The 25,185-nt window shown below is 47.3% G+C and overlaps 1 protein-coding gene across 1 annotated transcript; it reads right to left on the minus strand.

The window, feature by feature from the left end:
- Nucleotides 1-14,783: 14,783 nt before the first annotated feature.
- On the minus strand, nucleotides 14,784-22,937 carry LOC102412971 (complement C1r subcomponent-like). Its single transcript, XM_025283128.3, is given in 10 exon segments — nucleotides 14,784-14,867; nucleotides 15,167-15,245; nucleotides 17,897-17,919; nucleotides 17,921-18,018; nucleotides 18,126-18,273; nucleotides 18,552-18,748; nucleotides 18,838-18,984; nucleotides 19,319-19,511; nucleotides 21,884-22,112; nucleotides 22,842-22,937. Coding segments are annotated over 10 exon segments (1,266 nt in total). The 5' UTR covers nucleotides 22,925-22,937; the 3' UTR covers nucleotides 14,784-14,798.
- Nucleotides 22,938-25,185: the final 2,248 nt, after the last annotated feature.

The raw sequence follows: 25,185 nt of genomic DNA on the forward strand, positions 1-25,185 counted from the left end.
GGCTGGCCAAACTGCGGGCCTCTGGGCCTCCTCAGTAAGCATTTTTTGAATGCTTGTAATTACCCAGTGCTATGAAAACTGACAACCCTGGTGCCTCATCTTCTGAGATGGCCCACACTCTGTCTATGGAGTGTGTATCTTCCTGAATAAACCTTCTTTCACTTAAAAAAAAAAGGGGGGGGAGGGGATCATTTTTCCCTCTACCAAAGGGCATGGAAAGATTAAGGCATTGAGATACAAATGCATGGTTTCTTCTTAGGATAGTGAGACAGCGGATTTGTCTTTTGAAGGGAAGTCAGTCTTAGAATCCTAGTTCTGATCTGAGCCCAGGCCGGCCAGACTAGCAGGTTTCTTACAAAGAAAGGGTCTATGAGATTAGTAGAGTTAATAGCATCCTGTAGGTCCATTCCTACAGAGGCCTCACCAACCAGTGGGAACCAGGTTCATTCTTGCAGCGTTCTAGGGGCCATCTGAAGTGGCAGGACTCAGTGGGCTGGGGAGATGAGGATGGCCACAGAGAGGCTGATGTGGGGGCTTCACCCCAGATGTGCTTATGGATGGGGGAGGCAGGGAAGGAGTGAGGATCAGAGCTGGGAGGATGGACTGGCCCAGGGACTCTTCCTGGGAGGAAGTGTCTATCCTGACCATCTCTCTCCTGCCTTCCTCCTGTGGCTATGGACTGTGGTGCTCCTGAACCCATTCAGCATGGTAGAGTTGAAGATCCAGAAAGTACTCTATTTGGTTCCATCACTTGCTACTCTTGTAAGGTGCCATATTACAGCATGGAATATGAAGGGAGCGGTAAGGTTTCTTTGACTAAAGAAAAGAGAAAGAAAGAGTGAGAGTGTTGGAGGGTGAATAGTACAATCTTTCTGACCAGCCAGAGATTGAGAGTGGGGATTTAAAATTGTCTTGGGACCCTGAAAATGCCTTTAATGATAGTAGTAATTTATGTTGCATTCCACGAGACTGACTGATAAAGGGTAAAACATGTGATTCTAAGATCATAGTCACAATGAAGGAGTTTGCCCTCCGATGGTGGATGTCAAGGCAGTGAGACACCAGAGGACGCCTCCCCAGTACAGCTCATAGTGTGCCTGATGCTGCCTTAAGCCTGTCACTTGTATTATCTTATTTAACTCTTTAATATTGATTAAAGACTTTATTGGCATATGCTGTACAGCCAAGTGATTCAGTTATACATATATATATATATGTATTCTTTTTCATGTTCTTTTCCATTACAGTCTATCACAGGACACTGAATACAGTTCCCTGTGCTGTATAGTAGGGCCTTGTTGTTTACCCATCCTATATATTTAATAGTTTGCATCTGCTAATCCCAAGCTCCCAGTCCTTCCCTCTCCCACACCCTGACCCCTTGGCAAGCACAAGTCTGTTCTCTACGTCTGTGAGTCTGTTCCTGTTTCATCATTAAGTTCACTCGTGTCATATATTAGAGTCCACATATAAGTGACATCATGGGGTATTTGTCTTTCTCTTTCTTGCTTCACTGAGTATGACAATCTCTAAGTCCATTCATGTTGCTGCAAACGGCATTATGTCATTATTTTTTATGGCTGTTATTCTTTAATATTTATATGAGACTGAGGCAGGAGATAGAACAGTTCCAGGTTGGACATTTACAATCAGCCAGCCTCCTCTTTGCATTTCCTGAGGCAAGAGATAGGTGGTCTCCAGTTGAGGAATTTACAACCAGCCCCCTGTTTGCGCTCAGAAATGGAAGTAACAACAGAAACAGGTTAAATAGCCAGTCTTTGTCTCCTGCAAACCTCTCAACAGAATAATCAAGGCAAGGACAAAGAGGCAAAAACCTTGTCTGAGTAAAGGATAAGGGAGACACTACACACGTGCAGAAAGGCCCCTTGGAGTCAAAAGTCAGGGGATAACTCCAGGCCATAATGAGTCTTGCTCCTCCCAGAAGCCTTCACTTCAAGATCCATCTTGGCTGAGGGGTGCGTATGCATTCCAGAGGAGGGCCCCAGGGTAGCTCAGGTGTGGAAAAAGAAACCAGGTAATTGGCCGGAAGGAAGACAAAGACCTGAAGGAACTGACCTATATAAATGACCTAACCGCCTCTTTACTGCATTCCTCCTCACATTCCTCCTCACTAAGGGGGACGCCCATGCCCTTTTTCTCTGGGTATGCATCTATGTCTTGCTTTTATCACAACTAAACAAACTATTTCTCTACGTGCTCTCCCACTTGTTGTGCTGTCTCTAATAATAACCTTTGTACTTGCATTTACAGTTTCTGCCTCTGTGATAAATGCATTTTTTCACTGGGGGCAAAGCTCAAGGGAAAAACACCTCCTAACCTCTATCCCTTGCTGGTTTGGTGGCTAGGATTCCTGGTTTTCATTCAGGCTATCCAGGTTCAGTTCCTGTGCAGGAAATTAAGACCTTGCTTCTTGCCACTGCTTACTGCTGCCTCACTGAGATCAAAATTGCATAAGATACTGTTGTGGAAGATTTGTATGAGTTACTTTTATTAATCCCATTTTATAGAAAAAGAAATTGAGGCTCAGTTTGCCTTCTGTCTGTGGAAAAACTTTAGCCAAAGAATAAGTTTAACCAGAGAAGTGAGAACATGCAGAAAAAAAGGAAAACAGTCAAAGGAGACCAAATAATAAGAGTTTAGACATTAAGCATGGTCAAGGACCTCTAGTTCCTTCTCAAGGGCTATAGATAATATTCTGAGCCATATCCTGTGAGCTGCCTTATAGATACTGAAACCCCAGGTGGAGAAGTTAACTACAGGATGACCAGACTGTAGCCGTGACATAAGCTGCCACAATTCTAAGAACTAGTCTTAAGGAAATGGGAACAAACCGATCCTGGAACTGAAAATTAAGTGTGCTTAAAACAGTCAAGGTGATGCTGGTCAGACCACCGATGACCAATTTCAAGGTGACTGTCAGAGCTGACTGTGCTGTTTCTGAATGTAGCCCCCTCTCTCAGCCGACAAAAGCTTTATCTAACCCACTGATTGTCAGTGGGGGGAGTCACCCTTCGGATAGGTGTCTGCCCTCTCCCACTGGTTGCCAGAATCCAAATAAAGCAAACTTTCCTTTCCACCAACCTGGTCTCCTTATTGGCTTTTGAGCAGCTGGTCCCCATTGTGGGTTACGTCACCTCCAAAAATCATGATGTTGGAAGTTAAGGCTTCAACATATAAAATTTGAGGGAGAGACACATTCATTCCACAGCAGCTGCTATTTCTGAGCCTGCTTAACTGATTTCTCCTGTTCTCCCAGACTTTTGATCCTGGTGTGTCTCAGGGCATACTCATTGATCTTTTTCTCTTCTCTATCCACTTTCACTCCCTTGGTGGCCTCGTTCAAGCTGTGGCTTTAAACACCCATCCATATACCTACCAAATGAGCCTGAAATTTACATTTTTAGCTCAGACTTTTTGTGTCAACTCCAAATTTACACATCAGCCTATTCAACATCTCTCCTAGGGTCTCATAGACACATTTGTAACTTTTTGAACACAGAATATACAATTATAACTGTATTGTTATAACAATCAGTTTAATGTTCTGTTCTGCTAATTCTTACATCTGTATCAGTTCTGGCTTGGTTTTGGTGTATTTTTCTCCTCATTATGGATCATATTTTCCTGCTTCTTTGTACATCTCATATTCTTTTCTTGGTTGTCAGATTGTGAATTTTATCTTGTTGTGTGTGAAGTTGCTCAGTCATGTCCAACTCTTTGCGTCCCCGTGGACTGTAGCCTGCCAGGCTCCTCTGTCCATGGGGTTCTCCAGGCAAAAATACTGGAGTGGGTTGCCATTTCCTTCTCCAGGGAATCTTCCCAACCCGGGGATTGAACCTGGGTCCCCTGCATTGCAGGCAGACGTTTTATCCTCTGAGCCACCAGGGAAGCCTTATCTTGCTGAGTGCTGAATATTTTTGTAATTCTATAAATATTTTTGAGCCTTGTTCTGGGATTTGGTTAAGTTACTTGGTAACATTTTGATCCTTTTGGGTCTTGCTTTCAATATCTGTTAGCTGGGACCAGAGCAACATTTAATCTAGGGCCCATGGTCACCTGCTACTGAGGTAAGGCCCTCCTACCCACCCTACCTAATGCCCCATGCATTTGGAGGTTTCCCAGTCTTGTTGGGCTCCCCGGTGGTAAAGAACCTGCCTGCCAATGCAGGAGACGTAAAGCAATGTGGGTTCGATCCCTAGGTCGGGAAGATCCCCTGGAGGAGGGCACGGCAACCCACTCCAGTGTTCTTGCCAGGAAAACCCCTTGGATAGAGGATCCTGGCAGTCACAGAGTTGGAAATGATGAAGTGACTTAGCACTCCTAGCACCCTTGGTCTCTGAATATCTGACTTCTCTCAATCTTTGCTAAATATCAGCTTTCTCAATTAGATTATTTCCTTAAAACTTTTAAAAATTAAAAATTCTTTAATACAGCTCTGTGTCTTTGTTTTTGGAACAGATAAAACATCTTGCTGTTGTTGTTTAGTCACTAAGTTGTGTCCAACTCTTTACAGCCCCATGAACTGCAACCCTCCAGGCTCCTCTGTCCATGGGATTTCCCAGGCAAGAATATTGGAGTGGGTTGCCATTTCCTTCTCCAGGGGATCTTCCTGACTCAGAGACCAAACCCGCATCTCCTGCAATGCAGGTGGGTTCTTCACCACAAAGCCACCTGGGAAGTCTGGATAAAACATCTACATGGCTCAAAACTGGGAAGATCAAAAGAGAGTACAGTGGTAACTTTTCTTCTCACTCCTATCCTCCCCCAGAAACCACCACCGTTTCTTATTTAACCTTTCAGTGATATTTTATGCATATAAAAGCAATATATAACTACTCTTTTAAAAATATGAATGGTGGTATTTTATTACACTGTTCTGCTTCTTACTTTTTTCATTTATCTATCTTAGAGATTGAATGACTATGTTGTATTCCATTATTTGGATACTGTATAATTTACTTGAAACTTTGTACCAGACATTTCAGAATTCAGGATTCTCATTCTTTGCTATAAGAAACAATGCTGGGGTGTTTACCCTTGTGCATAGGTCTTTTATCTCATATATGAGAATATCTGTCGGAAAAATTCATGGAATTGTGGGGTCAAAGGAATGTGCCTTGGTAATTTTGATTCAGTTCAGTTCAGTTCAGTCGCTCAGTCGTGTCCGACTCTTTGTGACCCCATGAATCGCAGCACGCCAGGCCTCCCTGTCCATCACCATCACCCGGAGTTCACTCAAACTCACGTCCATTGAATCGGTGATGCCATCCAGCCATCTCATCCTCTGTCGTCCCCTTCTCCTCCTGTCCCCAATCCCTCCCAGCATCAGAGTCTTTTCCAATGAGTCAACTCTTCCCATGAGGTGGCCAAAGTACTGGAGTTTCAGCTGTAGCATCATTCCTTCCAAAGAACCCCTGGGACTGATCTCCTTTAGAATGGACTGGTTGGATCTCCTTGCAGTCCAAGGGACTCTCAAGAGTCTTCTCCAACACCACAGTTCAAAAGCATCAATTCTTCGGCACTCAGCTTTCTTCACAGTCCAACTCTCACATCCATACATGACCACTGGAAAAACCATAGCCTTGACTAGACGGACCTTTGTTGGCAAAGTAATGTCTCTGCCTTTGAATATGCTATCTAGGTTGGTCATAACTTTTCTTCCAAGGAGTAAGCATCTTTTAATTTCATGGCTGCAGTCACCATCTGCGGTGATTTTGGAGCCCAGAAAAATCAAGTCTGACACTGTTTCCAATGTTTCCCCATATATTTGCCAGTAATTTTGATTACATATTGGCAAATTGCTCTCTATAGTGTTTGTACCAATTTACATTCTAAACAAAATAAAACAAAAACAAAACAATGGATGAGTGTCTGTCTGGAACCGCGTTAGGCATTACTGACAACATGGAGGCACGGCTCCAACTCCTCGTTGTCCCGCAGGCATGGACCCGGGATGAAGGAGTATGCCTTGTGATTCTGACTTGTTCTTTCCTTTACTCGGCTGAGTTGACTGAAAGAATATTAAGGTGCTTATTGTTCTTGAGAGGAGCATCAGATCAGATCAGATCAGATCAGTCACTCAGTTGTGTCTGACTCTTTGAGACCCCATGAATAGCAGCACACCAGGCCTCCCTGCCCATCACCAACTCCCAGAGTTCACTCAGACTCATGTCCATTGAGTCAGTGATGTCATGCAGCCATCTCATCCTCTGTCGTCCCCTTCTCCTCCTGCCCTCAATCCCTCCCAGCATCAGTCTTTTCCAATGAGTCAACTCTTCCCACGAGGTGGCCGAAGTACTGGAGTTTCAGCTTTAGCATCATTCCTTCCAAAGAACCCCCAGGACTGATCTCCTTCAGAATGGACTGGTTGGATCTCCTTGCAGTCCAAGGGACTCGCAAGAGTCTTCTCCAACACCACAGTTCAAAAGCATCAATTCTTTGGTGCTCAGCTTTCTTCACAGTCCAACTCTCACATCCATACATGACCACAGGAAAAACCATAGCCTTGACTAGACAGACATTTGTTGGCAAAGTAATGTCTCTGCTTTTGAATATGCTATCTAGGTTGGTCATAACTTTCCTTCCAAGGAGTAAGCGTCTTTTAATTTCATGGCTGCAGTCACCATCTGCAGTGATTTTGGAGCCCCCAAAAATAAAGTCTGACACTGTTTCCACTGTTTCCCTATCTATTTCCCATGAAGTGATGGGACCAGATGCCATGATCTTCGTTTTCTGAGTGTTGAGTTTTAAGGCAACTTTTTCACTCTCCTCTTTCACCTTCATCAAGAGGCTTTTCAGTTCCTTATAAGGGTGGTGTCATCTGCATGTCTGAGGTCATTGCTATTTCTCCTGGCAATCTTGATTCCAGCTTGTGCTTCTTCCAGCCCAGCGTTTCTCATAGGAATAATTAAAATACTTAGAAGCTAAAGATTTAAGGAATGTTGTAATGTTAGCATATTTTACTATAGCTTATAGAGATTAGGAATTTTGGAGATATTAGTGGTTAGAAGCCTTTTTAGAGAAAGTGAGCTCAGGATACTAGGGGCAAACAGGATTTAGAAAGATAAGAAATAAACTGAGGAATGTGGTATGCAGCCCAGACATTAGCATGAGTTACAATGTATTCACAAGGACACATGAGAAGAAGTAGATAAGAGTATCGCTGAGGCAGGAACTCCTTTTGAGGGGCAGCAGTGATTTATGGAGAAAACAAATCTGGGTCAGGGGTGACTGAAAATGTCAAATCTCTGATGTAATGCTTTTGTAAAGTATAAAAGAGAATCTTAAGCTTGAAATAAATATGCAGTCCAGGAAAACTGAGAGGCTGCGTCGTTTCTCACCAACACTGCCCATCCGTTTTAGGCTGATTCCCTGGCTGCTGGAGCTGGACTCCGGCAAGTGTCTGTTTTTTCTATGTCTTCACCATATAATGTATTACCTTTGCCAATCTTACTGGTAAAAAATGTGGCATCTTAATTTAAATACCTTCTCTTTTATGAGTTAGGTTAAACCCAAAAGTCCAAAAGCAATTTGCACTTTTTTCTGTTAATTGTTTATTTGCAGAATATTGGTTTAGTCCTCACTTTCCTATTTAAGGCCCTTGAAGAATAAAATGCATGTGACTTTGGGGGAAGAGAGTGGAAACTAGGCAGGTCAGAGCAGTCATTGGTCTCCTGAGGACACATAAGATAATTACAATAAGGACCAGGGACTCAGAATCTTAAATTTGCCAGGAATCTTAGAAATAACACACAACTGAATTTTTTATATCTAGTTTTAGTTTTTACCATTTTCATCTCCACTCACTCCACTCCTGCCTCCATTGGAATCCTGAAAGTGTTTCACTTCTAAAAACATTTTTAAACATTAAAAAAACTGCAATCAGCATATACTCTTCAAATGTAGCCCACGCCACTTGTGTATGCTTTCACAAGACTCTATGAGAAAACGCTTTCATTTTCACTTATAGAAGTCCACAATCCTGAAATCCTCAGTCCTGACATCGAAAACGTTCTTAAAAATGGAAAATGTTTTATAATAGGTTTGACACCAAAACTTTGAAAGTGGCAAAAACCTGACAGTAACTGTTGGGTAGCTGTTTAGAGTGTTTATCTATCATACTTACTGTGAGTATCCAAATGTTTTTCAGAAGGATTGTTCATCATCTTTATTCTTTTTTAAAATTGGAGTATAGTTGTTTGCAGGGTTGTGCTAATTTCTGCTGTACAGCAAAATGAATCAGCCATATGTATACATATATCCCCTCTTCTTTGAATTTCCTTCTCATTCAGGTCACCACAGAGCACTGGGTAGAGCTCCCTGTGCTATACAGCAGGTTCTCATTAGTTACCTATTTGATGCACAGTGTCAGTAGTATATCAGAAGTGTAGATGCCAATCCTAATCTCCCAATTCATCCCACCCTCCCTTTCTCACCCTGTCCCCTGCTGGGCCCACACAGCTGTTCTCTACATCTGTGTTGCCTCTTCTGCCCTGCAAATAGGTTGATCAGTACGATTTTTCTAGATTCCACATGTATGCAAGAATATATGATATTTGTTTTTCTCTTTCTTACTTCACTTATCTATGTTCTTACAGGGTGTTTCCCTGGATGCTGCTGTAATATAATGATATTATATTATATAGATGGTATATTGCATTTCTGAAATCTGTAACATGTTGAACATGAAAAGCACTTGAACTTGATGGTGTCAGATAAGAAACTGTGGACCTGCATTTGGACTTAAAAACTTGTCATTGCTCAGGAATGTTTTAACTCTGCCTTGATCTTGTTGAATTCAGGAGGCCTGTGTAAGTCAGCTCAAGTAAAGTTGTCCAGACAAGTCCAGCAGAGTCAGTTGTGGAATAATATCATGAGAATGTGAAATGTTTAGTCACTCAGTTGTGTCTGACTCTTTGTGACCCCATGGACTAGCCTGCCTGGCTCCTCTGTCCATGGGATTCTCCAGGCAAGAATATTGGAGTGGGTTGCCATGCCCTCCTCCAGGGGATCTTCCCGACCCAGGGATCGAACCCAGGTCTCCTGCACTGCAGACAGATTCTTTACTGTCTGAGCCACCAGGGAAGCCCATCATGGTAATATTCTGGCATCAATACTTATAATGCTTATCCCAAGTTTTGGGTCTACCTCTGACATTTAAACATATCTTAAAGAATACAGATTATTTGAAAATATTGTTAATGGATTCCCCTGGCTGTCCAGTGGTTAAGACTGTGCTACCACTACAGAAGTACAGGTTCCATTCCTGGTCCAGGAACTAAGACCTCACATGCTTCAAGGTGTGGCCAAAAAATAAATATACACATAAGTAAATAAATAATTTAAAAAAAAAAGTGCTGTTAGTGACTCAATTTGAGAACCAAAATGTCATACCACTCTTCTCTTAAGGAGTATTTGGAGATTGGAAAGTGAGCTGTTAAAAAGTCTTATATATGAAACTGTTTATGTGGGAAAATAAGGATTTTCTTTGTAGTGTATAATCAAGACAAAATACAGAGATAAATTATCTACAACTTTAATGATAAATGTTTGCAGCAACTTAATTGTTCTCATTGCCTTACTAAGTAAATATTTTACATATGATCTCACTAAATGTTTGTTTAATTTTTTTGGCTGTGCTGGATCTTTGTTGCTGTGTGGGCTTCCCATTGCAGTGGCTTCTCTTGTTGTGGAGCAATGCACTAGGGTGTGCTGGTTCAGTAGTTGTGTCTGGAAGGCTGCAGAGCTCAGGTGCATGGGCTTAGCTGCTCTGAGGCATGTGGGATCTTCCCACACCAGGGATTGAACCCATGTCTTCTGCATTGGCAGAAGCTGAAGTTGAATGGTTCAATAAAGACCTACAAGACCTAGGACTAACACTAAAAACAGATGTCTGTTTCATCATAGGGGACTGGAATGCAAAAGTAGGAAGTCAAGACACCTGGAGTAAGAGGTAAGTTTGGCCTTGGAGTACAAAATGAAAGCAAGGCAAAAGCCAATAGAGTTTTGTCAAGACAAACAAACACCCACTTCCAACACAAGAGCTGACTCTACACATGGACATCACCAGATGGTTAATACCGAAATCAGATTGATCATATTCTTTGCAGTCAAAGATGGAGAAGCTCTATACAGTAAGCAATAACAAGCCTGGGAGCTGACTGTGGCTCAAATCAAGAATTCCTTACTGCAAAATTCAGACTTAAATTGAAGAAAGTAGGGAAAACCAGTAGACCATTCAGGTATGACCTAAACCAAATCCATTACTATTATACAGTGCAAGTGACAAATAGATTCGAGATTATATCTGATAGACAGAGAGCCTGAAGAACTACAGATGGAGGTTTGTGACATTGTACAGAAGGCGGTGATCAAACCCATTCTCAAGAAAAAGAAATGCAAAAAGGCAAAATGGTTGTCTGAGGAGGCCTTACAAATAGCTGAAAAAAGAAGAAAAGTGAAAGGCAAAGGAGAAAAGGAAAGATATATCCATCTGAATGTAGAGTTCCAAAGAACAGCAGGGAAAGATACGAAAACCTTCCTAAGTGCAAAGAAATAGAGGAATATAAGAGAATGGGAATGACTAGAGATCTCTTAAAGAAAATTAGAGATACCAAAGGAATATTTCATGCAAAGATGGGCACGATAAAGGACAGAAATGGTATGGACCTAACAGAAGCAGAAGATATTAAGAAGAGGTGGCAAGAATACATGGAAGAACTATACAAAAAAGGTCTTCATGACCCAGATAACTACAATGGTGTGATCACTCACCTGGAGCCATACATCCTGGAGTGTGAAGTCAAGCCGACCTTAGGAAGCATAACTATGAACAAAGCTAGTGGAGGTGATGGAATTCCAGCTGAGCTTTTTCAAGTCCTAAAAGATGATGCTTTGAAAGTGCTGCACTCAATATGCCAGCAAATTTCAAAAACTCAGCAGTGGCTAGAGGACTGGAAAAGGTTAGTTTTCATTCCCATCCCAAAGAAAAGCAATTCCAAAGAATGTTCAATCTACTGAACACTTGTGCTCATCTCACACACTAGCAAAGTAATGCTCAAAATTCTCCAAGCAAGCCTTCAACAGTACATGGGCCAAGAACTTCCAGGTGTTCAAGATGGATTTAGAATAGGCAGAGGAACCAGAGATCAAATTGCCAACATCTGTTGGATTCATAGACAAAGCAAAAGAATTCCAGAAAACCATCTACTTCTGTTTCATTTACTACTCTAAAGCCTTTGACTGTGTGCATCACAACAAATTGTGAAAAATTCTTAAGGAGATGGGAATACCAGACCACCTTACCTGCCTCCTGAGAAATCTGTATGCATATTTGAACAGGACATGGAACAACAGACTGTTTCAGAATTGGGAAAGAAATAACATCAAGGCTGTATATTGTTATTCTGTTTATTTAAATTATATGCAGAGTACATTACGCAAAATGCTTGGCTGGATGAAGAACAAGCTGGAATCAAGATTGCCAGGAGAAATATCAATAACCTCAGATATGCAGATGACACCACCCTATGGCAGAAAGTGAAGAATAACTAAAGAGCCTCTTGATGAAAGTGAAAGAGGACAGTGAAAAAGCTAGCTTAAAACGCAACATTTAGAAAACTAAAATCGTGGCATCTGGTCCCATTGCTGCTGCTGCTGCTAAGTCGCTTCAGTTGTGTCCGACTCTGTGCAACCCCATAGACAGCAGCTCATTGGGCTCCTCTGTCCCTGGGATTCTCCAGGCAAGAATACTGGAGTGGGTTGCCATTTCCTTCTCCAATGCATGAAAGTAAAAAGTGAAAGTGAAGTCGCTCAGTCGTGTCCTACTCTTAGCGACCCCGTGGACTGCAGCCTACCAGGCTCCTCCATCCATGGATTTTCCAGGCAAGAGTACTGGAGTGGGGTGCCATTGCCGTCTCCCATTATTTCATGGCAAATAGATGGAGAAACAATGGAAACAGTGACAGACTTTATTTTCTTGGGCTCCAAAATCACTGTAGGTGGTGACTGCAGCCATGAAATTAAAAGATGCTTGCTCCTCGGAAGAAAAGCTAGACAGTATATTAAAAATCAGAGATGTTACTTTGCCAGCAAAGGTCTGTCTGGTCAAAGCTATGGTTTTTCCAGTAGTCATGTATGGATGTGAGGGTTGGACCATAAAGAAAGGTGAGCACTGAAGAATTGATGCTTTTGAACTGTGGTACTGGAGAAAACTCTTGAGAGTCCCTTGGACCGCAAGGAGATCAAAGCAGTCAATCCTAATGGAAATCAACCCTGAATATTCATTGGAAGGACTGATTTTGAAGCTTAAGATCCATTACTTTGGCCACATGATGTGAAAACTTGACTCATTAGAAAATACCCTGAGGTTGGCAAAGATTGAAGGCAAGAAGAGAAAGGATGACAGAGGATGAGATGGTTGGATGGCATCACTGACTCGATGGACATGAGTTTGAGCAAGTTTCGGGAGTTGGTGATGGACAGGGGTTCCTGACATGTTGCAGTCCATGGGATTGTGAAGAGTTGGACACAACAGAGTGACTGAACTGGACTGAACCAGGGATTAAACCCGAGCCCTCAGCAGTGAAAGGGTGGAGTCCTAAATGCTGGACCTTCGGGGAATTTCCTGTAGCTATGTTTTCTCACTGTGGACAGGGAACCCTTATTGATGCTCAGCACTTTATCCATATTAACTCATTGAAGCACCTCAGTGATGCTTTCAGAAAGCATCATTATCCTCTAAGAAAGCATCATTAGCCTCCTCTTAGTGATGAGGAGGGCTTCCCTGATGGCTCACATGGTAAAGAATCCACCTGCAATGCAGGAGACAGGGGTTGAATCCTTGGGTTGGGAAGATCTCCTGGAGAAGGAAAGGCAACATATTCCAGTATTCTTGCTTGGAAAATCTCATGTTCAGAGGAGCCTGGCAGGTAACAGTTCATGGAGTCACAGAGTCATACACGATTGAGTGACTAACATTAGAGTCAAAAAAAACTGGGTCTAAATAATTTGCACAAGGTCATATAACTTCTGAGTGCCAGAATCAAGATGCAAAGGGAGAGATGTCTGACTTCAAAGCTCAGCTCTTGAATAATACCCAATATAGCATATAAGTAAGACTTTTGTTCCCTTTTTAGCATGGTTCAAACCTACAAAGCATGTGATTTCTGTCATTAAAAAAAAAGTTTTAAAGCTATCTGTAATGAGTTTGAGAGTAATTTAGTAATGCAGAAAGTCACAACGCTGCAGCCTGAAGGGATGTGAGGAGTATATGAAGAAACGACACTGATACACCTGTCGTGGTGGTGCTGGTGTGGGTGTTAGTGAGGGTGGTGGTGAGGGTGGTGGGGTGGCGGTGATTGGATGGTGATGACGGTGGTGGTAATGGTGATGGCTGTGGTGGTGATGGTTCTGGTTCTGATGGTGGTGGATGGTGGCAGTGAGAGAGTGCTATTTATGGTATTCAAGTCTCTATCAGCTCAAGTGTCTGCATCATCAACCTTATTAGATGCCTCATGGCAACCCTGACGTCAGTGCACAGGATATATACCGTTGGAGGAAACTGAAGAAGATTTCCAGAAGATTCCCCTGGGCGGTCGTGGTGGTGCGGATGGTTATTGGGGTGGCGGTGGCGGTGGCGGTGGTGGTGTCAGTGGGCATGGCGGTGGGGGTGGAGATGGAGGTGGCTGTGTGGGTATGAGTGGCGGTGGGGGTGGTGGTGGTGGTGGGCATGGAGGTGGGCGTGGAGATGGAGGTGGCTGTGTGGGTATGAGTGGCGGTGGGGGTGGAGGTGGCGGTGGGCATGGAGGTGGGGGTGGAGATGGAGGTGGCTGTGTGGGTATGAGTGGCATTGGCGGTGGCTGTGGCAGTGGGCATGGAGGTGGGGGTGGAGATGGAGGTGGCTGTGTGGGTATGAGTGGCGGTGGCGGTGGGCATGGAGGTGGGGGTGGAGATGGAGGTGGCCGTGTGGGTATGAGTGGTGGTGGGGGTGGCGGTGGCGGTAGCGGTGCCAGTTGAGCTGGGGGTAGGGGTGAATGTGGCTGTAGAGGTGGCAGTGGGGGTGGAGGTGGGGGTGGCGGTGCTTGTGGGAGTGGGCGTGGGGGTCGCTGTCAGAGTGATGGTTGCTGTCAGGGTGGCAGTGGAGGTGTTGAGTGGGGTTTGGGTGGCAGTGGCTATATGGGTGGGGGTGTAGGAGGTGGTGGAGGGGGTGGTCGTGATGGGGGTAGTCCGCGTGGTGGTGCGGGTGGTGGTGCGCTTTTGGGATTGGGATATCTTAATGGAGATTGGTGGGAATCCTAGTTGGATTATTGGTAGGTGTAGGGCCAGTCTTCGTGGTCTGCTGGTGGGAGTGGTGGCGGTGGTGATGGGGGTGTTCATGGGGGTGGCAGTGGAGGTAAAGGTGGAAGTAGGTGTGGGGGTGGTGGTTGTGGTGGCGGTGGGCGTGGAGGCAGGGGTGGGGGTGAGGCTAGGAGTGGGGGCGGCAGTGCGGGTGGGGGTCGCTGTGGGCGTGGCAGTGTAAGGGGTGGTGGGAGTGGGGGTCGTGGTGGCGGTGGGGGTGGTGATGGAGGTGTTCATGAGGGTGGTGCTGCTGGTGGCGGTGGGGGTGGAGGTGGCAGGAGCAATGGGAGTGGGGGTAGTGGTGGGCGTGGTGTTTGTTAGGGTGGCGGTGGCGGTGGCAGTGGCGGTGGAGGAGGTGGTGGGGGTGGGAGTGGGCGTTAGGTTGTCAGTGGGTTTGGGGGTGGGAGTGGGATTGGTGCAGGGCTCGCAGGTGAAGCTGCTCAGCTTGGTCTTCTGGCCTCCAATGTTGCCTGACCCCTGTTCCTGGCTGTGAACTGGCTCTTCACACCCTGGAAAGGAGAAGATGGGGGTGGAGAGGGAAGTCAGTGGGAGGAGTGGGAGCCCACAGAACAAGCTGAGAGCCTTCAGGAGACATGGCCAATGGGGGCTCTCCTGATGCACCAGAGTTGGATGGGATGAAACTCAGTTCTGGGCAGAGCTCCTCATCTGCAGAGATGAGGGCCGACTGGTTCCCAGTGGGCTGGAGCCTTCAAAGGACAAGTCAGGGGAATGGCTTCTGGGGGCAAAGCTTAGGCCTGACCCTCTTTTCCTTCTCATGGGGGAGACACATGCTTGAGTTGCAACTTACTCCTGCACCTGGGTATGGCACGGTGCCATGTGCCATCATCCTGGCAGACAGCTGTGAAGGACAGTAGCACCTGGTTCCCCTGTTGGAGCAGAGGTGGAGCAGCCATTAGTACAAGGAGGCCCTGAGGCTCCCTCCTGCCCTTGCCCACAGGGCAGCAGTAAGGATGCAAAGTCAGCTCTCAGCCTTTGAACCTCAACACCTGTGGTCGTGTCTCCTGGGCCCTTTTTCCTAGCCGGTCCTCTCAAACCAGACTGACAGATGGGTGCACTGAGCCACCCAGCAGGAAGTCAGAGCTGGGGACTTGCCTGGTGGTGCAGTGGTTAAGAATCCACCTTGCAGTGTAGGGGACCCTGGTTGGAGCCCTGGTTGGGGAACTAAGATCCCATATGCTGGAGAGCAACTAAGCGCAAATGCTGCAACGGTCGAGCCTGCATGCTGATGCAGCCAAATAAGTAAATAAATAAAAAGTTTTTTTAAAAAGCCAGAGTTAGGGCTAGTTGTTACATCCAATAATCCCCTCTGTAGACTCTTGAGGGGATTTCAGGAGTTTCCACTGAGGTTCAGTTGAACACCATAAATTTATTTTTTAAAATATTTATTTATTTTGGCGGTATCGGATCTTAGCCGTGGCACTCAGGATCTTTGATCTTCTTTGTAGGATCGTTAGTTGAGGTATGTGGGGTCAGGTTTTCTGACCAGGGATTGAACCCAGGCCCCCTGCATTGGGAGTGCAGAATCTCAAACACTGAAACACCAGGGAAGTCCCTGAACATCACAATTTTAAATTAAAAACGAACAAGTCACAAGCCCAGTTGTGTTTTCTGCATTGAAACAAAAGTCTCTGCCCTGAAGTAGGGCCATGTTTCTTCCCTCTGGACTGCCCTGCCAGGTAAGCCCCGTATCACCCCATTGCCCCCAAACTGCAGTCTCCTCAAGGCTAAGGGCCTTTCCTAAAATACTAGCGCAGCCCAGCCACTTTCAAGGGGGCTCAAGATGCTGACATATGCTAGGTGCTGTCCTAGGCCAGCAGATGGCAGGGACAGGACAGGAGATGGTACCCTCCGAAAGGAAAAGTAACTGGGCAACATGAATGAGTTTTATTAACACCAACAATCATCTCAGATTGTTAGCCCTGGAACAGACTGCAAGAGAATGTGTATAAGAACTGGGATATCTGAGCAAAATGCAAATAGTCGTATCGTCCCTCAGTCGTATCCAACTCTTTGTGACCCCATGGACTATAGCCCACCAGGCTCCTCTGTCTATGGGATTTCCCAGGCAAGAATACTGGAGTGGGTTGCCATTTCCTTCTCCAGGGAATCTTCCACTCCCAGGGATTGAACCCATGTCTCCTACATTGCTTGCAGAGTCTTTACTGCTGAGTCACTGGGGAAGCCCACATAAAAAGTAATGTGAGATAAACTGTGTGACTAGGTTTAAACTTGATGGTGTGAATGATAAATGACAAGGTAAGGGTGCTGATGGCATAAGATGGGGTGGGTTGTAACCTAAATGGTGGAGACGGGGGAGTGCCCAGGACACCCAGTTCTTCCTGGACTAACTAGCAGTGATCTGGCCGACTCATCTCCAGGCACCATTTAAGGGAAGCTCCATGAAGCCTGTGTGAACAAGTGCATTTCTTTTTACTGTACTTTTTACTGTACTGTACAGTACTTTGTACTGTACTCACCTCAAGAACACTGCCTGTCACTGAATCAACACTTAAAATGTTTGTTGGGTGAATTCACCACAACAAACTGAAGGTCTCTTCTCTGATTCAGGGTGGGTCTTCCAAGGGGACCTACTGGACACGGATGAGATGTCCAGTCCCAGGTCTCTGGCCAGGGCTAACTCCAACTGTATCTTTTTAAAATAGCATTTTATTTATCTTTAATTATTGTTATTATTAATTGCCTTCACTGGTTCCTCACTGCTTTCGGTAGTTGTGGCACACAGGCTTAGTTGCCCTGAGACATGTAGGATCTCAGTTCCCCAACCAGGGATCAAACCCATGCCCCCTGCACTGGAAGGTGGATTCTTAACCACTGGATCACGAGGCAGTCCCGAGAGAAGCATTTTAGTTTCTCAGCTTTTGTGAGATTAACCAATGGAGCAATGACCATTTGACCAATGGACCAAACCGCATTCTTTCCTGCAAAGCTCTGGACAGGGTGGTGGGTCTGGGGTAAGACCACTGGTGGACATAAACAGAGGCTCTTCTGATTGTTCGATTGGGAATGCTGCCCAGTTCATGAATCATCAAGTAAAGCCAGGTAGGACTTAAAAACAAAAACCGAGAGCCCTGGAGCGAGAGCCCTGGAGCAAGTGCCAGGGGATTTGTTGCTGGTCCCTGCTGCACACAATCCCAGTGATGTTGAGTGAGTGAGGCCTCACACTTCAACTCCACCCCCGCCTGTTTGGTTCCTCACTGCATAGTGAGTTATAGAGCGAGGTCCTGTGGTTCTTAGACTTGGCTGGGCATTAGAGTCACCGAGTAACTGTAGGTAATCCTCATACCCATGGTCCCCTCCAGATCCATGGACTAGTCTCTAGCAGGGGACATCAGTATTTAAAATCCTTAATGTTTCCAGTGTGCAGTCAAGTTGGAGCAGGCCGGGTAACCCTTCCAGCTCAAACATGCTTATGTTTCCATGTGGGGCTGAGCTACCATCTACTCTGGGCCTGAGCGTGTGATTTACTCCAGAAACCACCCTCAGCCCTGGGTCTTACCTCCATGAGCTGGTAGCCTTCTTTGCAGGTGGCAGTGAAACGGTCCTTGAAATGATATAGAGGCTGCAGGTCCTGAATGATGGTGCATGAGTCCAGGGTCTTGGGCTGGGGGCACGTGATGACTGTTGGGGAGACCAGAAGGCATGTTTATTTCCAAGACACTGTCCTTCTTTCTACCTGCCTTATCCTGCCCCCTTTCTGGCCTGTGAGGGGTCTCAGACAGCCTTACCTTCACTGGTGTAGTACAGCTTCCAGCCCCGGCTGTCCCCTGACTCATCTGTGAGGAAGAGCAGGTCCACTGAGTTGCTCTGGGTATCAATGTGCTCAGGCCTTTGCTTTCCACAGAACTCACCAATGTTCTTCCCGCTGACATAGATCTGTGGAGGCGGGGGAACGGAGGGAGTGTCATGTCTCCAATTCAGACACAGGGCCAGGGCGGTGGTGCTGGTGGTGTGGATCCTGCTTGGTGTATGTTTTCAGCTGGAGGGGGGGAAGCCTCCCAAGGACCCACCTGCCTGGTATGTAGGACAGCTCGTGTGTGATGTTGGCTGTTTCTGTACCTGAGGGCTAGACGGTCCAGTGGGGATGGGGGGTGGGAGGAACCATATGGGGATGGGAACAAGAGGATTTCTCTGTGTGGGTGGGTTGGCTGTACCTGCAGCTGGTCGTAGGGACAGTGTATTTGCTGGTGGTCATCGATTTCAAAAGGCTCCAGGAACTGGAGGTGGAGGGTGTGGCCTCGCTCTACTCGGATACTGTAGTTGCAGCGCAGGTCAGGGGGGTAGGGCCGGGGGTACTCCAAGCTGGAGATGTAGCCTGAGGGCTCCGTGAACAGCTCGCTGCTGCATTCGGCTGGGAGAGCAGAGCGGGAGCGGGTCACCCAGCGAGCCCCACCTTGCTCAGTCCCTGCCTCCTCTGAGACCACCCAGGCAAGACCTCACCCTGGCAGGAACGCCCATCCTGCTGGAGCTCATAGCCTGGACGGCAGGAGCAGAAATAGCCGCCGACGTAGTTGTGGCACAGGTGCTGGCACCGGGCCGGGGGGTCCTCCTCGACTGAGTTGAGCTGCAAGGCACATTCATCCAGGTCTGGAAGAGATTCCAGAAGGAAGGATTCAATTCCACAGAAGCCAGGGTGGGGGGCGGGGCAGGGACCTGTGGAGGCGCTGGTCTCAGCGAGGTCACTCATCAGAGGCCTAAGGACAAGGTTATCTCAGGCCACCTGGAACTGCCGGCCCCTCTGACCCTTTCTGGGACCTGCCCAGTGGGGACAGGGCCCTGGTGGATAGCTCTCTCCTAGAAAAAGCTCTCTTGGGAAAAAACAAGAAGGCCAGGCAGGCTTCCCAAATCTTTGGATTCAAGAATCCCCTTTTCCGGCTTCCATTCAGTATGAGCCCAGGAGACCAGCACAGGCACCACTCACCCACGGCTTGGTAGTACCCCAGGAAGCCCTTGTAGAACATGATGGTGCCATTTTCCTCATTGGAGAAGTCCGAGTGGAAGGTCAGCAGCATCTTGTTCCCTTGGGACATGAATTCCTTGCTTCCTGGGGGGTTGCCCAGGGGAGAACCCAGCTGCCCACAGAACCTCCCCATGGTCTTCTTATCAGCAGAAATCTGTGGAGGAGGGACAGGCGGACAAGCTGTTGAGGGGACATGTCCCATGTGGAAGGTTATGAAGATCATCCTTCTCTTGTCCCAGAGAGGGGATCCCGCCCCACTCCCGACCCCCCTGGATGGTCTCCAGCTGCTCTCTGCCTGCTGGGCTCTGGCTGTTCCAACTTCCCCAGAGGCCTTTCCTCTGTCCTGTATCCCCACCAACTGACCTTGCCCGTTATCCTGTGTCTGGGACTCGGCCCTCCCTTTCTATGACCCCCAGCTATGACAAACCTAGACAGCATATTAGAAAGCAAAGACATCACTTTGCTAGAAAGGTACATCTAGTCAAAGCTATGATGTAGTAGTCATGTATGGATGTGAGAGTTGGACCATAAAGAAGGTTGAGCGCTGAAAAACTGATGTTTTCAAATTGTGGTGCTGGAGAAGACTCTTGAGAGTCCCTTGGACAGCATATAGATCAAACCAGTCAATCCTAAAGGAAATCAACTCTGATTGTTCACTAGAAGGACTCATGCTACCTGATATGAAGAGCTGACTCATGGAAATGACCCTGATGCTGGGAAAGAGAGAAGGCAGGAAGAGAAGGGGATGACAGAGGATGAGATGGTTGGATGGCATCACTGACTCAATGGTTGAATTCAAGCAAACTCTGAGACATGCTGAAGGACAGGGAAGCCTGGGGTGCTGCAGTCCATGGGTTTGCAAAGAGTCTGACACGACTTAGTGACTGAACAACATGTGTCAGACCTTTCTTTACCCCCATCTCTTCCCGTGTCCACCTCCCACTGGAATCCTGGTTGCCTTTACCTGGTTTCTATCATTCCTTCATCCCTAGAGGCTGGATGGTCTGCTTTACCCTCTGTCCTGTCCTTCCACCTGTCTTGGTCAACCCATTCCTGTCCAGCCATGACTCCGGATATTCAGCTGAATGTAAGCATCTGGGACCTGCCAGCTTAGAAGGTATCACTGAGATCCCTTTACTTCTTCCTTCACAGACTCCTTCACTCCTGCAAACCAGAAGACGTCCCTCCTCCTATCTCATCCCCACTTTGCCTGCTACCAGGACCCTCCCTACCCACTCCAGTGTTCTTGCCTGGAGAATCCCAGGGACGGTGGGGCCTGGTGGGCTGCCGTCTATGGGGTCGCACAGAGTTGGACACGACTGAAGTGACTTAGCAGCAGCGGCAGCAGCAGAAGGACCCTCCCTACCAGCACTGCTGACATCCCAAGTCCTCTGGGCTGGGAAGATACGGCATTTTCATGGTGTGCTTTTATACCCTCCAGGGGATCTCCTGGAAATAGTAATTATGGGTTGTGTGTAGGCTCTATCTGAATCCCGAATCAAGAATCTCATTTTTTAATTTTTATTTTATTTTTAGGCTGTGCTGTGCAGCATGTGGAATCCTAGTTCCCCACCTAAGTTCCCCAGGAATCAAGCCTGGGCCCCCTGCCTTGGGAGCACAGAGTCTTAGCCACTGGACCACTGGGGAAGTCTCCAGGAATCTCATTTTTATAGGATGTAGAAAGAGGGACTGAGACGATGCCCTTGGTGGTGACAGAGGAGGGGACTGAGCCCACTGTCCTGGCTGGAGACCACCCTTGAGCCACCACCACACACATGCCGCTTGCCCACGTCCCTGTGTTCCTGGTGAGGAGGCAGCCACGGTGACACTCTCCATGGCAACAGGGAAACCGAGGCATGGAAGTTTCCAAAATCCTCCGGGCAAGTAAGCAGACAGGGAAGGTTTTTCTTTCTTTTTTTTTTTTTTCATTTCTTCCCAAATGTTTAATTAGAGTTCACATTTTTCACTGTGCTCCACCCTAAGGGGCCCTTCTGGAGGCAGCTGGAGATGGTCAAAACCAGACAGGCAGGCACTGGAGTCATGCAGGCTCTAGTTGAGAGACAGACTAGTCTCATCTCCTCTTCCAGCCTCAGTTTTGCACCCGTAGAGGGGGTATGTTATTGTTTAGTCGCTAAGTTGTGTCCAACTCTTTTGCGACCCCATGGACTGTAGCCTGCCAGGCCCCTCTGTCTGTGGGATTTCTCAGGCAAGAATACTGGAGTGAGTTGCCATTTCCTTCTCCAGGGAAGGTTTTTCTGACTCCTGTGGACAGTGCATTCCCCAAGAGCAGGGCCTGTCCCCTCCCTCTCTGTTTCTCCCCTCTGTGCTCCACGAGGGTCTCTCAGAGCAGTGGCCTCCCATCCTCGACACCCCTGGACTTCCAGAGCCCCACCTGGCCATCAGCTTTCACCGGCTTGAGGCTGTGTCCCCAGGCAGGGTGTCCTAGCCAGGCCGGTCAGAACCTGGGTCCCCCGGTTCCAGAGACACTCAGTTCTCCCTCTGCCCACCCCCCTAATCTTCCCCTACCTTGACATAGTCATAGAAACAACCTTGCGAAGGCTCCAGGTCAAACTGCCAGAAGACAAGCTTCACCTTGTACCCCGTGGGTACTGTGATCACAGTGGTCCTCTCAAAATTGTTAGGGTAAGGCTTGGGGAACAACGGGGACATCACCTCCCCGTAGAACCCCTGAGAGGTGGGTATGGCACCTCCCACCCTGTAGAACAGGACTGGCAGCAGGAGGTATAAGAGCCACCTGCCAAAAGGAAAAAGGTGTCTGTAGGGCAGGAGGGGTGAAGAACTTGCTGTCTGGTAGGGGATGGGATTGCCGTACCGCTGGGCATTTTCCTCTCGGTCCATTCTAGATCTCAGGGAGATGTCCTAGGGTGGATGGGGAGGATGCAGTGGGGAGGCTGGTCTCTGGAGCTGCTGCACTGGGTGCACCTCCCTGGGGCAGTGTCCAGTTCAGAGGTCATCACAATCCCCCCACCTCTCTCCCCAGCCTCCTCCCTGCCCTGTTGCATCACTCTGCTCCCCTTTTAGGAATCAGGCTGGCTTGGACCAGTAAACTGAGGGTGAGGGTTTCCAGTCATGGTCTCTGAAATGGCTCCCACATGCTCAGCAAGGCCTCTGGGAGAGACCACCTATGGAAGAGGGTCTCAGACATAGAGGCTGACTGTCTAGGCCGAGGGAGGGACCCCCCCAGGGACCCCCACCAACCCCCACCTTGCTGCTCCCTATGAGCTGGAGGAGGAAGGCAGTTGGCCTCACCTCCTAGGTCTGAGCCTCCTTTTTCCTTGGGAGGAGAGATGGGGCATGCATTTGTGAGCGTGCACGTGTGGGCACACTGGAGGGATAAGGTTTATGGGGAGGGTTAGGGTGCTCCCAGCTCCCTGAGTAAGTCTGGGCACAGGAGGCCCCCTGAGCACAGGATTGTCCCCTCTGGTTTCTCCCTCCTTCCTTGGTCCCCACCAGGCTTACTCACATTTCTCCAGGGGCCTGTTGTTGGATCCCTGACTCTCGTGATAGCATCTTCATCCACTCTGTGACCAGGGAGAGCAGGATCATGCAGAGGAGGGAAGGGGGTGGGAGGGACTCTGGAGGGGGAAGGGGTGACCTTTCCGGGAGGAAGATTGTACAGAATAAACTATTTGCATATAAAAACCCCAAATGGAAAATTCTGTTTGCACTTTAGGTTTCGTTTTGTAATGCCCGAAGCTGCTGCCACCTGCTAACTTGGAAATGTTCTAGAAAAAGTGCTAAAGGTTGCACAAATTGTGAACGTGCGAAAATGACTGAATTGTGCAGTTTAGTGATTTTTATGTTATATGAATTTTACATCACACACACACACCACTTTAAAATGCTAGGCTTTCAGGCACTATAGCATCAACGTAGGGAAATATTTGGGGGAAGAGAGCCTGTCTGTGTATCCTTAAAGCAGACCATGTCAATAGAGGGTTTTCTCTTATTTCAGCTCATCTGTTCCTTTTTCTCTTCCATTTTCCATGAACTGTGGTGTTGGAGAAGACTCTTGAGAGTCCCTTGGACTGCAAGGAGATCCAACCAGTCCATTCTAAAGGAGATCAGCCCTGGGATTTCTTTGGAAGGAATGATGCTAAAGCTGAAACTCCAGTACTTTGGCCACCTCATGTGAAGAGTTGACTCATTGGAAAAGACTCTGATGCTGGGAGGGATTGGGGGCAGGAGGAGAAGGGAATGACAGAGGATGAGATGGCTGGATGGCATCACTGACTCGATGGACGTGAGTCTGGGTGAACTCCAGGTGATGGTGAGGGACAGGGAGGCCTGGCGTGCTGCGATTCATGGGGTCGCAAAGAGTGGGACACGACTGAGCGACTGAACTGAATTGAAGTTCTGTCTGGCTTTTCCTTTCCGGGTGATCCCTTGACCCTCATGAAGAAGGGGTGGGCTCCTTGCTTCTCCTTTTCTGGGCCTTCTTGGTTCCCCTTTCCTTCCTCACTTTCTCCCTCTCCTTCCCCCTTTCTATTCTAAGGCTGCCGTCCGGCACCCACAGGCCCATTCGCAGCTGAGGCCCTTCTGGTCAGGAAACTAAAATCCCGCAAGCTACATGCTGTGGCCAATATCTATATATAATTTATGTATTTTTAATTGAATGAAAAATGCCAACTTTAAAACATTGTGACTATTATGCAACACCCCCCCTCCCCACAGTATTTATATTCTCGTGGCCTTGAATGTCTTAGGAAGAATACCCAGGAAATAGAGAACAGGGAAGGATGTGAGACTGGTGCACTGGTGCACTCAAGTAGTTATTCATTCCTCAGATACTCACAGGACTTACTTCTTTTATCCAAAAAATATTATTTTATTGATGTATAATTGATTTACAATGTTGTGTTAATTTCTGCTGTACAGCACAGTAATTCAGTTTTATATATATATTCTTTTTCATATTCTTTTCCATGACAGTATGATAGGATATTGAATATAGTTCCCTGTGCTACACTTTAGGACCTTGTTGTTTATCCACTGAGCACTGTACTTGATTGCAAGAGAGAGAAATCAACTCTGGTAGATTGTGGCAGAAGAGGAATCTATTAAAGGGGTCCTGGGATGCTTTTAGAAGTGCCAGGAGAGCTGGGGAGCCGGGTGTGGACACGTCACAGCAGGAGCAGTGGACACAGTGTGGCTGCCACTGCCCCTGCCATGTCCTGGTCACTTCACCTTGCGAGGCTCACCCACTGGGGCAGGCTGCTGGGTGCTGCCTGCAAGCCCCAGCTCCTCCTCCATCTTAGGGTGGCTACCACTGTCCCCAGAGGTTCTGTAGGGCCTGCTTCTTGGCGTTACTGCTTCTGGACTCAAAGTCTAGACAGTGCCTCTGATGAACAGAGCACGAGTGTATGGCTTCCTCCTGAGCTGACAGACTGCTGAGGGACCTGCTTCCTGCATGTGCATCTTCTCTCCGGGGAGATGGGCTCTGTTCCCAAGTCTCACAATGAGGAGCTCCCCAAATGTGGTAAAGATGTTTCGATGCTGGGCAGCCAGAGGAACACCTAAAGGTCCTTTTCCCATCAACTGCGTGAATGATGCAGCTAGACATGGAGCATGCAAAGGTGAGTCACACCTAGAACCTGCCTGCAGACACCTCACAGACTCAGAATTCCCTTCCTTTCAACTTGTAGGTATTTGCTACCACAGTTTGCAAAGCCCTCTCACTCTTTGTTTCCTTAGGTCGTTCTGACAGACAGGCCGTGTAAGGTAGACAGAACTGACATTCTCTCTATCTCATCCTTGAAGAAGCTAAGAAGTTCGATGATGAGCCCAAGGTGCCTCTGCTGGTGAGT

The sequence above is a fragment of the Bubalus bubalis genome, chromosome 4 (assembly GCF_019923935.1).
Source record: "Bubalus bubalis isolate 160015118507 breed Murrah chromosome 4, NDDB_SH_1, whole genome shotgun sequence".
NCBI lineage: Eukaryota > Metazoa > Chordata > Mammalia > Artiodactyla > Bovidae > Bubalus > Bubalus bubalis.